Consider the following 15,876-nt stretch of genomic DNA (forward strand, 5'->3'; position numbering starts at 1 on the left):
CCATGTGAAACTAAACTGTGTGCCCAAGAAGGCTTGTCTGGGCAATGCTCACAAGTGAATGTTTTCTGTGATCAGCTGTTCCTCAGAGGGTGGCTTTGAGATTTGCTGAAAAAACCCAGAGCCCAACAGCCTGGCATGTCACCACAGACTCAGCCATAGTAAAAAAATGTAGGGGACAGGGAGGGTCTAGAATATGGTGCCCTTAAGTCAACCAGTGTAACCACCATCAACCCAGGACAGGGCAGCCAAGTGATGGTTCTGAATACTTCGACAGTGTCCCAGTGATAAGAACAGCCTGCAGGGAGCTTCCTGGTACCTGGAGGGTCTAGAAAGTCTACAGCCTAGCCTCAGAATACTTGCACATGGGTCAAGAAGGTCTCCAGTGTGGGCATTTTCCAGAATCCCAACATGTTTGCACACAATAAGAGCACTGCTGTATGGAGCCACTACTAAAGAGGATTCTTCTATATTGGGGAAAGAGGAAGCCCTCACCGAGGGTACAAAGGGAATGATGATGGTGTCTGGCCCCTAACTCTTGAACAACAGTCCATGGTTTTGCACATAACATGATCTTGATGTCCCTTCCTTGACATAAACAGTGGCTTAATCTGCTTCCTGTTCTTTTTTTTTTTGTTAATATTTTTATTTTTTAGTTGTAGTTGGACCCAACACCTTTATTTCACTTGTTTATTTTTTTATGTGGAGCTGAGGATTGAACCCAGGGTCTTGCACGTGCAAGGCGAGCGCTCTACCGCTGAGCCACAACCCCAGCCCTGCCTCCTGTTCTTGAACCACAGATTTCTCAGTGGCCCGAGCAGGTGAAGTCATCTATAGTCTGTGCTGTGCATGCCCCGTGCCACTGAGGGTGCATCTTTGCAATAAAGAGCAATAGTTAAGCATATTGTGTGAGCACTTGTTATTTCAAAATATGCTGGAAATGTATAAGTGCCAACTCTGTAGTCAGTTTCAGCTGTCTCTCAGCCCTATCCAGTTTTTTTAACTTTATAAACCACAGGATAAAAGGCATCTCATTGTACCGTTAACTTGCTTATCTCTTATTATGCAAAAGGATGGGCTTTTTTTTTTCCCCCCCACACTAAAATCCTATTTGTGCTCAGGAATAAAATGGCTAAGCCAGATGGGAGGGGTGGAATGGGTGCCTACCGTGTGTACTCGGATCCCACCACCCTGGCGTATTCGGCCCCTACACCCAGGAGGTCACATGCTGACACCAAGTCCTTCTCAAGTGTGTGCAGTTGCTAAAAAGAAGAGAAAGAACAATGATAGCTGCTGCCAAACCTGTGTTCTACAGAGCCTGGCCTTACTGTTTTGCTTTATCAAGTCAATGTTAATTGTTCTGAGTACAGGCCTCTACCCTACCTATAGTACACAGCATTTAAACTTAATGGGGTATAGAACCAGTAGTTCATTCTCATGAGCACAGACCCCCCCAAGGTCCTGTGAGTGTCCAAGGTAAGAAAGTCTGGGTGCTTCCTGGGTCTCCTAAGGAGGGCATCTGTGGTGTGCTCTGGGGCTGATGAGGAACTCCTTCAAGGGCAAGCATCTAGCCTTAACTGCTGAAAATCCAAAAGCCTCAAAAGGCTAAAAGTTACCTGCAGGTTTACACTTTAGGGCACAGGTTCCTCCTCACCATGCATATAACTCTGTGATCTTGGGTGAGTGACTCAAAGCATAGCTTACTTCTCTTTTTGTCAATAGGCACAATTGTGTGTGGGAAGATTAAAGGAGACAGTGTATGTTGGGGGGACCCTCTCAGCCAGACCTTTCTGTAATGAGGAGTTCCTCTGGATAGGCAGTTTTGGCCCAGGGCCAACATGCTGTGTGCCCAAGTGGGTGATAGAGCTGTCACGGAAGGTGGGCCATCCTGCCCTCCAGGCCATCTCAAGTCAGGAAATGCTGGCCAAGGATCTGCCTGAGGGTACCTAGTGAAGGGGAGGTGCTGGCCCACCTGCCCCTCCAACAGAGTTAGAAAGGCCCAGCTCAGAAAGCCCACCCATCTAAGTATCTTGGCACACAGGGATTTGGGCACCACCTACATCTGAGGAGTTGAAGGTAGATTGTGGGGGGAATAGGGTAGAACCCAGGACAAGGCTATGCCCTGTCAGTCCCCATGAGTGGGGCACTGGGAAATAAGGATTGACTCAGCACGCATTGTCTAATAGGCAGCCTCTGCATATTTTTGTTTGTTTTTGAGACATGGGTCTCACTATGTTACCCAGGGTGGGTCTCAAACTCCTTGGCTCAGACAATTCTCCTGCCTCAGCTTTCCAAATAGTTGACACTGAGGCACTGTGCCACCATTCCCAGCTCTCTGTGTAGCTTTTAAAGAACTCAGAGGGCCTCTGGCAGGAAACATTCCCCAACTGCAATGGACATAGGGGAATAGCAAGGAAGGAGGAGAAACTGAAGATGCCCAACTAACACAAGGCCCCTGGGAGACGGGCACTTCCACTGATTACCCCAGGTGCTATGGCACTTCATAGAGCCTGGGGCACTGCTAATAGCAAGGCGCAAGCTAGGGATGCTGTTAAGGACCGAGGCTGGAGGGCACCTGTTAGTAGGTTACAGAAATGTCCTTATATACCCACCCACCCATGGGGTAGCAGCCTGAGGGGAACCTATGCATCCTGGTCTCTGCTGTTATTTGTACTTGGGATACACCGTCCCCCAAGGTCCTGACCTCTGGTACTCACAGCAAGCTGGAAGAGCAGGCGGCAGTGCCAGTATGGGGTCTGCTGTGAGATCTGAATCGCTTTCCTCAGCAGTGGCTTTGCTGCATCAACAGAATTCTGAAAGGAAAAAGTCAAGTTCAAGGAGGAAAAAAAAAATAAGCTGGCAATCAAGCTGGATTCCTTATGTAGCAGCTGCTGTGCCAGAAGGCCGGTCCTGTTTGTCCTTACCAAAGGATTTTTTTTGGGTTGCCCAGTTACTTTATTAAAAGAAAAAAAAAAGATTTTACTGAACTCACTGGTTGGGAAGTTTTTGCACTACTCTTAAAACAACTTCTTTTATTTTAAAAAAATATGTGTGTGTGTGTGTGTGTGTGTGTGTATATATATATATATATATTTCGATGTAGGAAACAGGACATAATACCTTTATTTTATTTTTATGTGGTGCTGAGAATTGAACTCAGTGCCTCACGTGTGCCAAGGAAGCACACTGAGCCATAGCCCCAGCCCTTAAAAAAAACTTTTTATTCAATTAAACTGAAAGTAGTTTCAGTTCAAAATCTTGCTCCATCAAATAAGATGCCAGTGCCCAGTTTTCATGTTCTAAGACCAGAAAGATACGCCAGGGACATGGAACACACTATCCCCGCTGCCTAGGCCACTGCATAATCTTTTCGAAGTGGGGAAGGCAATATTCAACTGCAATTGCAACTGATAAATAAGTCAAACTAGGGCTGGAGAATGTGGCTCAGTAGTATAGGTTTGCCTAATATATACAAGGCCCTGGGTTCGATTCTTGGCATCACTGCTAGGGAGAAAAAACAAAACAAAACAAACTATGGACCTATTAGGCTAGGAACAAGGCTGCTTTCTCAGTAGAAAAGGAATCGGCTGGCCCTTGTTAGCAAATGATTACTCACAGAAACCCTGGTACTAGTGTGTAGGAGGTAGAAAACACAGTTGGCAATGTGTGTCCATGGGTTCTGCAGCTATGGATTCAGATAGCTATGGACCAAAAATATTCAGGGAAAAATAAACTGGGTATGTAGTGAACACATACAGACTATTTTTCTTGTCCTTATTCCCTAAACAACACAGCATGACAAATTTTTGTATAGCATTTACATTGCATTAAGTGTTGTAAGTAATACAGAGGCGATTTAAAGTATATGGGAGAGGGGCTACTGGGTGTAGGAAGCTCAATGGTAGAGTGTGTGCTCATTAGCATGCATCAGGCCCTGGGTTTGACTCCCAGCACCACAAAGAATAAAGTAATAAAAGAAGTCCATAGGAGGATGTGTGTAGGTTCTGTCTACTATCATATTGGAGGGGGATCCTGAATTAACCCCTTACAAATGCTGAAGGATAATGGTGATTAGAAGTATTAAAAGCCAGAAAGGAGAGAAAGGGGTTGTGGCTCAGTAGAGCGCTTACTCTACTTGCAAGGCCCTGGGTTCGATCTTCAGCACCACACAAAAATAAATAAATATAATAAAGGTATTGTGTCCAATAACAACTAAAAAATAAATATTAAAAAATAAATAAATAAAAGCCAGAAAGGATTTCAGATTCTGTGAACCCCAAGATATTACTCTGTCACACCAAAAGGGAGAAATTCTTTGGTTTTCACAAAACTTAGTATGTTCTTACCTCTTGACAGTACAATTCAGACAACAGACTTGCTGCTTCAAATTTAACATCTTCAAACTGTGGGATCTAGTGATGTCCAGTTAAGGAAGTAGATACTGCAAAAAGGTCAATTTCAAAGGTCCATAAATCAGGGTTCTAACACTGCAGACATATGCCTGGTGTTCCAAGTTCTCATATTCTCCAGTGCCCCCTGAGCTTGTTGCAGGTGGGTGTGGAGCCAGATGCCAGGGTAACGGAGGCATGAAGAGGAACATGGCATCCAGGAAGAGGCTTCTAGCCTTGAGGGGCAGCCAAGGATAGAGCTAGGATTCTCCAGATTCCAACCTAACAAATTTCTTTTATTTAAATAGAACATTCCTTCAAGGGAAAGGTACAGGCCTGGGATGTAGCTCAGTGGCACAGCACTTGCCTAATTGGCAGCAGGCCCTGGGTTCAATCCCCAGCAATTTAGAAACAAATAACAATAACAATAACAATAAAAACATAGGTCCCAACAAGAAAAGGATACTTGCTGTGATATCAACCACTGAAAGAGAAAGAAAAAAAGATGAATTCTCAGGCAAATATCAGCTCAGTTATTGGCTTACTTGGGGAATTTTTTTTGGTACTGGAGATTAGAACCCTGGGGAAGCTCAACCATTGTGCCACATCTCCAGCATTTTTTGTATTATATTTTATCTAGAGACAGGTTCTCACTAAGTTGCTGAGGCTGGCCTGAACTTGTGATCCTCCTGTAATTCCAGTCCTGTAATTCCAGAGGCCTCCAGAGCCTCTGGAATTACAGGACTGCACCACACTTGGCTACTTTGGGATTTTTATAGGTTGCTCTCCAGCCCCAATACAGGAGTCCAGTTAAATAGGAAAGTAGCCTACTCAGCCTGAGAGAGTAGGCTTAATTTCCCTTCAAAGCAACAATGGAAATGAAGCCATAGGGCACTTGGTGGGTGCCTTGGGAAGAGAGAATATCCTCTTTTGACATGAGAAGAGGGGTTTGCACTTGGGAGTCAGATCCTTTCTACTGTTGGCAAGGTCAATTTCAGTCAGGCAAGGAGCCCATAGTTAATCTGGCTCTCACATGCCATACAGTAATAGGGCTGACATTCAGCAGAGAAGAAGATGTTCAGCAAAGCATTACACAAGGAATCAGGTATAACTGGAGAATGGGACTCGGGGTGTCAGTCCTTCTAGATAAGTGTGACTTGGAAGGCCAATGAGTCTTCTGTGCTTTTAACCCTGGCTGTGCAGCCTTAGTTAAAGGTGAAAAATGAAAGTACCCAACTAGATCAGAGTTTTAAGACTGTCCCAGATGCACCAAAGAAATGTACAGAGAGGGCTGGGGTTGTGATTCAGTGATAGAGCACTTGCCTAGCACTTGTGAGGCACTGGGTTTGATCCTTAGCACCACATAAAAATAAATAAATAAGGGCTGAGGTTGTGGCTCAATGGTGGAACACTCGTCTAGCACGTGCAGGCACTGGGTTCAATCCTCAGCACCATGTAAATAATAAAAAAAAAATTGAAAGTATTATGTCCAAGTTCAACTAAAATATAAATAAATAAAATAAAGGTATTGTGTCCATCTACAACTAAAAATATTAAAAAAAAAAAAAAAAAAAGAAAGAAAGAAAGACAGAAAAGAAAAAAGAAACGCAGAAAGAGGAGCCAGTGCAGCCCAGGGGTCAGCTGAGGGATGACTAAAGTCACATAAGTGAGAAAGTCTTGAGCTAAGACCAGCTGCTCACAAGACACAGATAAGCCAGGAGGGGGAGCTGTGAGACAGTGAGAGGGAGGGACTCCTATTGCCAGGGTTACTGATACTGATACTAGATACTACCTGTGGCAAGAAGGCAGCCAGAGCATCTACTTCCTCCTGTTCCTGCCCAAGACCCCTTGAAGCATGAACAAGAGGGTCTCCAGAGGGGCAGAGCCAGCACCTGAAGCCAAGAGTGTAGCCCCAGAGGTGAGGCTCCTCAGCAGGAGACAATGTGTGGAGACAGCACTTGTAATATGGAGGAACTGGTGACCACTGAAGTCAGGGTGCTTTCTATAAAAGCTACTTCACCTTGAAGCCCAGTCCAGCAAGAGAAGCTCTCTGGAAGGCCACCAATTAGAAGGAACAGCCAGTCAGAGAAAAGGAAACACTATGGCGGAGGTGCTGGGCTAGAGTTGTGCCAAGATGCCATCCAACCCCAATATAGATCACAGGGCAGGCAAGACCTCCAGAGAGAACAGGAAGCCTTTCAGAGAGTCCTGGATGGCCAAGATGGAGTGGGCTGAGTAAATTCAGTACCCATAGCTGACCTCCTAGTCCTATCCATGCCTTGGAACTGTGATAAATAAAGCCGACTCCATTTCTCTGCTACTACACCTCAACAGAAGTAAGCCAGGCAATGAGAAAAGATGTGAACTCCCCCTGCCCCCAATCCGATTTGGGGCAGAGAAGCCTTCCAAGCCCAGGATGCTCTTGCTACCACCCTCAGTGCACTCTGGGTCTGGTGCTGAGGAAAGCCTGCACAGGCATGTCTGTGGGAGGCAACTTGCAAGGGATGCATCCAATTATCCACTGCCTGGGGAGGACCCCACTGTTCTATTTCTATGAAGTCTTGGCCAGTGCTGTAGCTTATGCCTGTGTGGGCTCATTAATGTCTTACAGCAACCATTTTAAAATTCTTTCTCCTTTGGGGGCTTTTGAGTGGTTAACATCTATTCAGCAGATAGTTGGGATGGACCTAATTTGTTCTTGACCTGACTGACATCTTTTCTTCATGAATCAGATGTGCCTGCTAATGATCAGCTTCCCTCTGTCAGCTCCTTCCATTTTCTGGGAATCATATTTTCACCAGGTACTGTGGTCTACACTTTTAACCCCAGAAGCTCAGGAGGCTGAGGCAGGAGGATGACAAGTTTGAGGCCAGCCTCAGCAACTAAGCAAGACCCTAAGTAATTTAATGAGTTCCTGACTCAAAATAAAAATAAAAAGGGCTAGGAATGTGGATCGGTGTTAAAGCACCTCTGGGCTCAATCCCTAGCATTAAAGAGAGAGAAAGGTGGGGGACGGGGAGAAAATCACATGTCTTCCAGGCTTCCAGAGAAGGAGAGACTGGGAGATTGATGAGCTGGGAAGTATCTTGCTCAAAGGTTCAAGACATGAACTTTCTCTTCTGAAAGCCATTTGTTGTTGGGAGCACTGGCTGGAGGACAGAGGACTAGGTTCAAGGTAGGGATTTACTAAGTGAGTTGGCAATGCTCCAAGTCTTTTGAGAAATCTTAGATCCTAGAGCTCTTTTTTGTTTTGTTCCTGCATTGGTAGAAATAGAATTCAGGGCCTTGTACATACCAGGAAAACACTCTACCATTGAGCTAGCCTGCACAGACCCCAGGGCTCTTGAACATTAATTTTCCAGGCCCACTGACTTTTCACCATTCTTTCATATGTATACAGAAGTCTCCCATGTGTTACTTGATAATGGGGATGCACTCTGTGAAATGCATTGTTAAGTGATTTCTTGCTGCATCTAAGCACACCAGACTGTTAAGACAGCTACAACACTACGAGGAAATATTATCTTATGGGATCACTGTCGTATGTGCAGTTTGGGGATTAACCAAAATGTCATTATGTGTTAGGCGACTTTACATACAAATGGAGGACATCAGATAAAGAAAGCATCATGATGTGCTGCCTCAGTCAATGCTGTGTTCCCAGTGCCTGCAATAGGCTGACATGCAGTAGATACTTGGGAAACATTTGCTGCATAAGCAATGCTTTATCTATTCAGATAATGAATAGAGTTTATCTAGCATTGCTGGAATATAAAGGCTTCCATATGTGCAAACAGCCAAAGAACTGAGGCTTATGGCTTTCAGATACAGAGCCTTAATTAATTTTTTTTTCGTGGGAGGAGGGGTACTGGGGATTGAACCCAGGGCACCTAACCACTAAGCCACATCCCCAGCCCTTTTTGTATTTTACTTAGAGACGGGGTCTCACTGAGTTGCTAAGTGCCTTGCTAAGTTGCTGAGGCTGGCTTTGAATTCACGATCCTCCTGCCTCAGCCTCCCCAGCTGCTGGGATTACAGGCGTGCACCACTGTGCCTCACTGGAGCCTTATTTTATTTTAATATTTTGATTGTAGATGAATACAAGATCTTTTATTTATTCATTTATTTTATGTGGTGCTTAGTTCTAAACCTGGTGCCTCGCAGGTGCTAGGCAAGCACTGTATCACTGAGCCACAACCCCAGCCCTAGAGGCTTTCTTTTTTAAAATTTCTTATAGTTATAGATGAACAGTGTGCCTTTATTAATTTTTTTATGTGGTGCTAAGGATTGAACCCAGTGCCTTATACATGCTAGGCAAGCACTCTGCCACTGAGCTACAGCCCCAGCCCAAGTCTTAACTCTTAAAACAGTACAAACATCATCTTTCTCCAAATTTCACTGTTGTTTCTTTTTTTTTTTTTGTAGTCCTGGAGATTGAACCCATGAATGTTCTCCACTGAGCAATATCCCCAGCCCTTTTGATTTTATTTTGAGACAGGGTCTTGCTAAGTTGCCCAAGACTAGCTTCAAACTTGTGATTCTCCCTGCCTCAGCCTTCCAAGTTGCTGGGATTGCAAGTGTCACCACCATGCCTGGCCATGTCATTATGACACTTTGAATTGACCTGCATGACAACACATATCTGGAGAGTAGTTCTGGTTTCAAGGTGGGGCAATCACTTCCTCAGCACCGTCAGCCTGACACCACACCAAATGACTTTCTGTATTTTTGTTAGGATTTAAATATAAACTCACCACTTTAGTTTGGGCCCAGAATAACCCCCAAAGACTTGGCTCCCCAGCCTGTGGTGCTACTGGGAGGTGCTGGAATCTTTCGGAAGTGGGGCCTAGTGGGAGGAAGTTAGGTCATTGGCAGGGCATGCCCTTGGAGGGGATTTAGGGTTCCTGCCCCTTTCTATTTCTTTGCTTCCCAGCCACCATGAGGTGAGCAGCCTCCTCTGCCACATGTTCCTGCTATGATCTCATCACTGGCCCAAAGGCAACACAGTTAAACAAACATGGACTGAAACCTCTTTAGAACTGTGAACCAAAATAAACCTTTCCTTCTTATAAGTTGATTATCTCAGGAACTTTATTACAGGTTCATAAAACTGGCTGACTCACTCATAAATAAGAACTATATATCCACCATATATAAAGTAATGGACTGGGGTTGTGGCTCATGTGCGTGGAGCTGGGTTTGATTCTCAGCACCACATAAAAATAAAATAAAATAAAGGCATTGTGTCCAACCACAACCCCCCCATATATTTTATATATACATATATATATATATATATATATATGCATAGTAATATATGATGACTTGTGTACAGAATGATATATGATACTGTACCCAAGATTGTTACTTTGTGATTTTTTTTAAACTTTGTAATATTAAAAAATAGTCTTTACATCTCCTTCCTTATGATAGAAAAGCAGTCAAAGTAAGAGCTCCCTTGGCGTTAGGTGGCCTACAGGATACAGAACAGAGATGTCAATGCTCTACCAGAAGTTCCAGGAGCCACCTTGGGGCTCTCAGGGAAAGTGAGTAAGGATCAGGGCCACCAGGTGCAGAAGGGCCCAGATCACCACATTTCTGGTTGGTTCTTCTAAGACTTGTTCAGGACTGAAAGCATTTCATGTCTTTTTTATTCCTTGAAACAAACAAACAAAAACAAAAAGGGTCAGCTCTTCTAAACCACCAAAATGTATAGAAATAGTTATTGATTGATTGCAACTCCCTTGCCATAGTAGCACAGCATTAAGAAGCCTTCCTCGCCTGTTTCTGCAGTGTACCCATGGCCTGGTGCATCCTTCAGTCACTGCCTGAGTGTGCTCACTGATCAGCAAGTTGGAAGTGGTCCTCACCCTGTGGGTTTATTGAAGATCAAGTGAAACAATACCCTGAAATATATCTGTGCAGGGCCTGTCACATAGAAAGCACCAAAAACACTGCAGGAATTCAAAGGCAGGATTTTGAAGAATTGAAGTGAGTTAGTAGAGCTGTGAAGTGATGCACATTTTACCTCCCAAAATCGGAGGTAACTTAGAGAGTGAGAGTGAAGGGGCCAGGTATATGGCTTAGTGGTAGAATGCTTGCCTAGCATGCCCAAGGCCCTGGTTCTACCCCCAGCATGGGAAAAAAAAAGAGTGTGAGTGAAAAAAAAATGGAAAGGAAAACAGGAGAAAGAAGTACAGATCCCCAACTCCAAAAAAATGCTTCATGTCAGCTCTGCAAATGCAGCCTTCGCTTGAGTTTTTATTTCTTGTCAATGTGGTATGCAATTTAGTAGGACATGATCATGATCCTGAAGGATGAAAGTGTTGCTCCAGCTGGACTAAATGTGAGAGGCTTAATACCAAGCATCATTGGGCTTTAAGACGAGAAAGGAAAGCATTTAATCACTTGCTAGGAAAATAAACATAGACTTTCAGGCTAAACCTAGATATAGAATTAGTAAGCATCTGACTGGTACAATCTGTAGTTGCTTTGTATGCCAGATGAGCAAAACCACCATTAAAAAGCAGACTGACAGCCAAGCATAGTGGCACATACCTATAATCCCAGTGATTTGGGAGGCTGAGGAAGGAGGATTGCAAGTTCAAGGCCAGCCTCAGCAATTTAGTGAGCTCCCAAATAACTAAACAAGACCCTATCTCAAAAGAAAACATAAAAAACTGGTGATATAGTTCAGTGGCAAAGCACAATCTTTGCCATTCCCTGGTACGAAAAAAAAAAAGAAAAGAAAACAGACTGAACTGAACTCCTTGGCATGTGCCCGCAATTCCAGCTACTTGGGAGACTGAGGCAGGAACATGGTTTCAAGTCAGGAGTTGTAAATTAGAGCAATACAGTGATACCTTGCCTCCAAAAATTAAAAAACAAACATAAAAACCCAACCAACAAACCAAACAAAACCACAGCTCCATCCTAAATGCACAAAGAAGCAAACATGGATGGTATCAACATGGATATTGGCAGTCAGTTCAAAGAACGGCTGTCTGATTCCAGAAAATAACCATTTCTGAGAAGCAGCATTTATTCCTCAGTGCCTTTCAAATCAAGAAAATCTACAAATGATGATGTACCTTACGTGCCCAGGGATTTAAAAAACAAAAACAAAAAACAAACTATGTAAGCCAGGTGCAGTGGCACATATTTATAATCCTAGAAACTTGGGGAGTCTGAGGCAGGAAGACTTTAAGTTCGAGACCAGCCTCAGCAACTTAGCAGGGCCTTAAGCAACTCAGTGAGATCCTGTCTCAAAATAAAAAATAAAAAGAGCTGGGGATGTGGCTCAGTGGTTAAATGCCCCTAGGATCAATCCCCTGGTATGAAAGGGGGAATAAAAAAAGACTAAGAAAGTTGGGACTCAGGGCTGGAGTTGTGGCTCAGCAGTAGAGTGCTCACCTAGCACGTGTGAGGCCCTGGGTTCAATCCTCAGCACCATATATAAATAAATAAAATAAACGTATTGTGTTCAACTATAACTAATATATATATATATATATATATATATATATATATATATATATATATATATATGTATATAGATAAATAGATAGATATAGATAGATAGATATAGATATATGGAAAGTTGGGACTCAGGGTGTAGTTCAAAGGTAGAGTACATGCTTAGCATGCATAAGGCTCTGAGTTTACTCTCTAGCACAAATAAATAAGTAAATAAATAAGTAAAAATGAAAGAAAAGGGGGAAATTGGTATACCTGCATATTTTCTTGGTTTTACAGCAAATGTGCAAATGACTGAAATAGATTTGTCTGCATGAAAGACTAGTGTGAAAATAAAACAGAAGTCACAGGCCCTGAAAGAGAACTGAAAATTCACACAGAAATAGGAGTGCAGCAAGAAAAAAACTAATGTGGAGAAAACGAAATATGTCTGAAGGAATGTAACTTGACAGAATCTGCATAAACAGCTTTGGAAATCTAGCCAAAAGATTTCTGTGGAAAGGAATACCTTTTATAATCACAAACTATTTAACCAGGCGGTCTCAAAGCAGCCAAGAATTTTGACCACACATCCACATCGCTGCCAAAACCATAATCAAAGAAGGGAAGCTAAGCTGGGCACAGTGGCAGATGCCTGTAATCCCAGCAACTCAGGAGGATGAAGCAGGAGCATCGGCCAGCATGGGCAACTCAGTGAGATCCTGCCTCAAAATAAGAAATTAAAAGGGCTAGGAATGTAGCTTGGTGGTAAGAGTGCTCCTGGGTTCAATCCTCAGTACTGTGCACATGTGTACACACAAAAAGAGAGGCTTTCAGGTCAAGTGTCCTTATTTTATGAGCAGATCTGAGGGCCTGCAGAGGCAAGATGACTAAGACCAATGGTTGTGGTCTCAAAAAAGCTGTGGAGGAAAGGGAGACAAATCCTCCAGACTCCGATGGGGACATTTAACTGATGATTCTTTCAAAGTTGGTAGACTTGATGACGCAGGTGGTTAACTCTATTACATATGTCTTTTAAATAGTTCACAAACAGTTGATGGAACAGAAATTAATATGCGCCAATCAAAGAGAATAGAATCTAACCATAGTCTGCAGGGGACGTATTCCAAGACTTCCAGTGGGTACCTGAAATCTAGGGCAGCACTGAATCCTATAGACACTTATGCTTTATCTTTTTCTTTTCTTCTTCTTTTTTTTTTTTGTACTAGGAATTAAACTCAGGGAGCTTAACCATGAGCCACATCCCTAGCCCTTTAAAAATTTTTTTAAAAATTTGAGACAGGGTCTTGCTAAATTGCTGAGATGACTGGAATTCACAATCCCCCTGCCTCAGCTTCCCAAGCCACTGGGATTATAGGCATGTGTCAATGCATCTGGCAGACACTATGCTTTTTCCTACATAGACAAAATCTATAACTAACAATTATGACAACATATTGTATTAAAAGTTTTCTAAACATGATGTTTCTTTCAAAATATCTTATTGTGCCAGATACAGCAGCACACGCCTGTAATTTCAGCTACTTGGAAAACTGAGGCAGGAGGATCAATCACAAATTTAAGGCCAGCCTGCGCAATTCAATGAGATTCTGTTTCAAAACAAAATAAAAAGGACTGAGGTTGTAGCACAGAGGTAGAGTGCTTGTCTAGAATGCAAAAGGCCTATTTCAATCACCAGTACTGTCCCCACCCCCCAAAAAAGTAGCAGGGCCTGGTGGTGCACATCTATAATCCAGTGGCTCAGAAGGCTGAGACAGGAGGATCACAAATTCAAAGCCAGCCTCAGCAACTTAGTGAGACCCTGTCTCAAAGTAAAAAATAAAAAGAACTGGGGGAGGACTGGGGTTGTGGCTCAGTGGTTAAGCTCCTGGTTCAATCTCCAGTAACCCCCTATCCCAAAGGCATGCTTGCTTTGTAACACAAAAGATCATAGCCATATATAGTGGGACACAACTATAATCCCAGTGACTTGGGAGGCTGGAGCAGGAGGATCACAAAGCTAGCCTGGGGAATTCTGTGAGACACTGTATCAAAATCAAAAATAAAAAGGGCTAAAAAGTAATTCAGGGGTAGAGGGCTTCTAGTTTCAATCCCTAGCAAAAAAAATAAAATAAAATAAAAACAAACACATAAACAACTGTAGAAGGCAAACAGCATGGGAAACACTACTTTAAGTCAAATCCAGACAAATTTGCAACTGGGGATGCAACTGATTGAGATCTCTACGCTTAAATTTGGTGTGACCTAAGGAGAGGAGTATGCGACTCTGTGGAAGACCCCACAAGATTCAGGGTTCTATTAAATGAGCAAAGGCACTTCACAAGGATAAGGATTGAAATTACAGGCCCAGAAACCAAGTGGCTAAAAGAGAGCAATTTTAGACATGATTGCATCTGCTAGACATGGCTGAGTGGGCGAAATATGACAATATACACAGTGACTATTAAGTAGTGCTAAAAAAAGGATGTACAGTCCCAGGAGACAAAGGAGGGAAATGGTGGGATCTGTTCTCAACTGAGAGAAGGGAGTTTCAGAACCAGCGCATGCACTGGAGATGCTGGGCAGTCCGGCCCAGAAGCCTGGTGCTTCACTGGATCTCAAGGCCCTGAAACCACTGCTGGTCTCTGACAGGCCAGGCACTCCTTGCCAAACCTGATGCCTTAAGCAGATCTCTGGCCTCACTACCCCACCCACTCAGGCCTGCTCAAATGTCACTCCTACAAATACAGACTCCCTCACTACTATTACCAAAAATAGCAGCTCCACATCAACTTCATCCCTTCTCCTGTCCATATTTCATGGTTCTTCCATAACTGCCTAACTTTTTTTACTACAAATATCATTTGTCTCCCTCTCTAAAACATAAGCTTCTATAGGTAGGTATTGTTTTAGTCATCACTGATCCCTAGTACCTGAAATGGAGCTTGGCACCTGGAGAGAGCTTAACAAATATCTGCTGACTGAAAACAAATAAACTTCACTAAAATAATAACGATATATTGTCTTGGCATGAAACGTGCCTGAGTGTGAGCTCACTTTTGTTAGTAACTTGTGTGGCCTTCAGCAAATCACTTCACTTTTATGGGCCCAGACCACCTCACTCTGAAACAAGGAAATTGATCAAGGGAGGACTAATGTTGTCTCCTAACTTTTCACAGTGTGCAAAACAAAGATCTGATCTCCTGAACACAACTTGTTACTAGCTAAGAGACAGCTCAAATCTACCTCAGATCAATACATTTAAAAATCTGAGTTGAGCCAATGTGGTGGTCCATGCCAGAAATCCCAGTGACTTGGGAAGCTGAGGCAGGAGGATCACAAATTCAAGGTGGGCCTTGGCAAACTTAGTGAGACCCTATCTTAAAATAAAAAGGACTAGGGATGTAGCTCAGTGGTTGAGTACCACTGGTCTGAAACCCCAGCACTTGGGGGGAAAATCTAAGTTAATTATTTTCAAGGAGGTTCTCTTTTAATCAGAATGGAACTGGATAAACAGCAAAAGGGACACAGGGTTCTGACGGGAGCACAGTGTTGCTATGAGCAGAAACAAGTTCACAGCCATAAATTTCCCCCATTCTTTGAAGCACCAGAATGTCACACAAGTAAACTTGAGGGTGGGTGGCTTCCTCAGAGGATGGGTTTAATGGGTAAAGGGAAAGCAGGTGCCCTGCGATCCACCCACAACCCCTCGCTGAGCAACTGGTCCTGGAATCCAGATTCCCTATTTCGTCTCCCCACAGTATCTCAAAAGCCCAAGCCAGGCTCCAGGACTGACCTTCCCGAATGACACCTGGAACTACCAACTGGGACCCAAGACCCTCCAAACACTCTGAGTACCAGACTTCCAGGTCCGGGAGGAAGGGGTGAATGCCCTCCCAGGTTTCTTGAGACCAGTCTTTGACTTCCCAGGGAATGCCTGAACTGTCACCCTCCACTCTTCCTGACCCCAAGTCATTTCAGATGGGATCATTCTGGATCGATGCTTCCGGGGCTGAGCCCTGAGGAGTTGGAAGTT

General features: G+C 43.6%; 1 protein-coding gene across 2 annotated transcripts in view; it reads right to left on the bottom strand.

Moving 5' to 3' along the window:
- Positions 1-15,876, bottom strand: part of Mau2 (MAU2 sister chromatid cohesion factor) — a 34,545-nt gene that overhangs the window by 18,010 nt on the left and 659 nt on the right. For both annotated transcript variants that reach the window (XM_027932108.2, XM_027932107.3), the window contains exons 2-5: positions 4,852-4,869; positions 4,344-4,409; positions 2,715-2,810; positions 1,165-1,259 (exon numbers count right to left, since the gene is read on the bottom strand). In XM_027932108.2, the coding sequence (XP_027787909.1) occupies positions 1,165-1,259; positions 2,715-2,810; positions 4,344-4,409; positions 4,852-4,869 (275 nt within the window). The remainder of the gene's footprint in view (positions 1-1,164; positions 1,260-2,714; positions 2,811-4,343; positions 4,410-4,851; positions 4,870-15,876) is intronic.

This window comes from Marmota flaviventris, chromosome 1, assembly GCF_047511675.1.
Source record: "Marmota flaviventris isolate mMarFla1 chromosome 1, mMarFla1.hap1, whole genome shotgun sequence".
In the NCBI taxonomy this organism is placed as follows: Eukaryota; Metazoa; Chordata; class Mammalia; order Rodentia; family Sciuridae; genus Marmota; species Marmota flaviventris.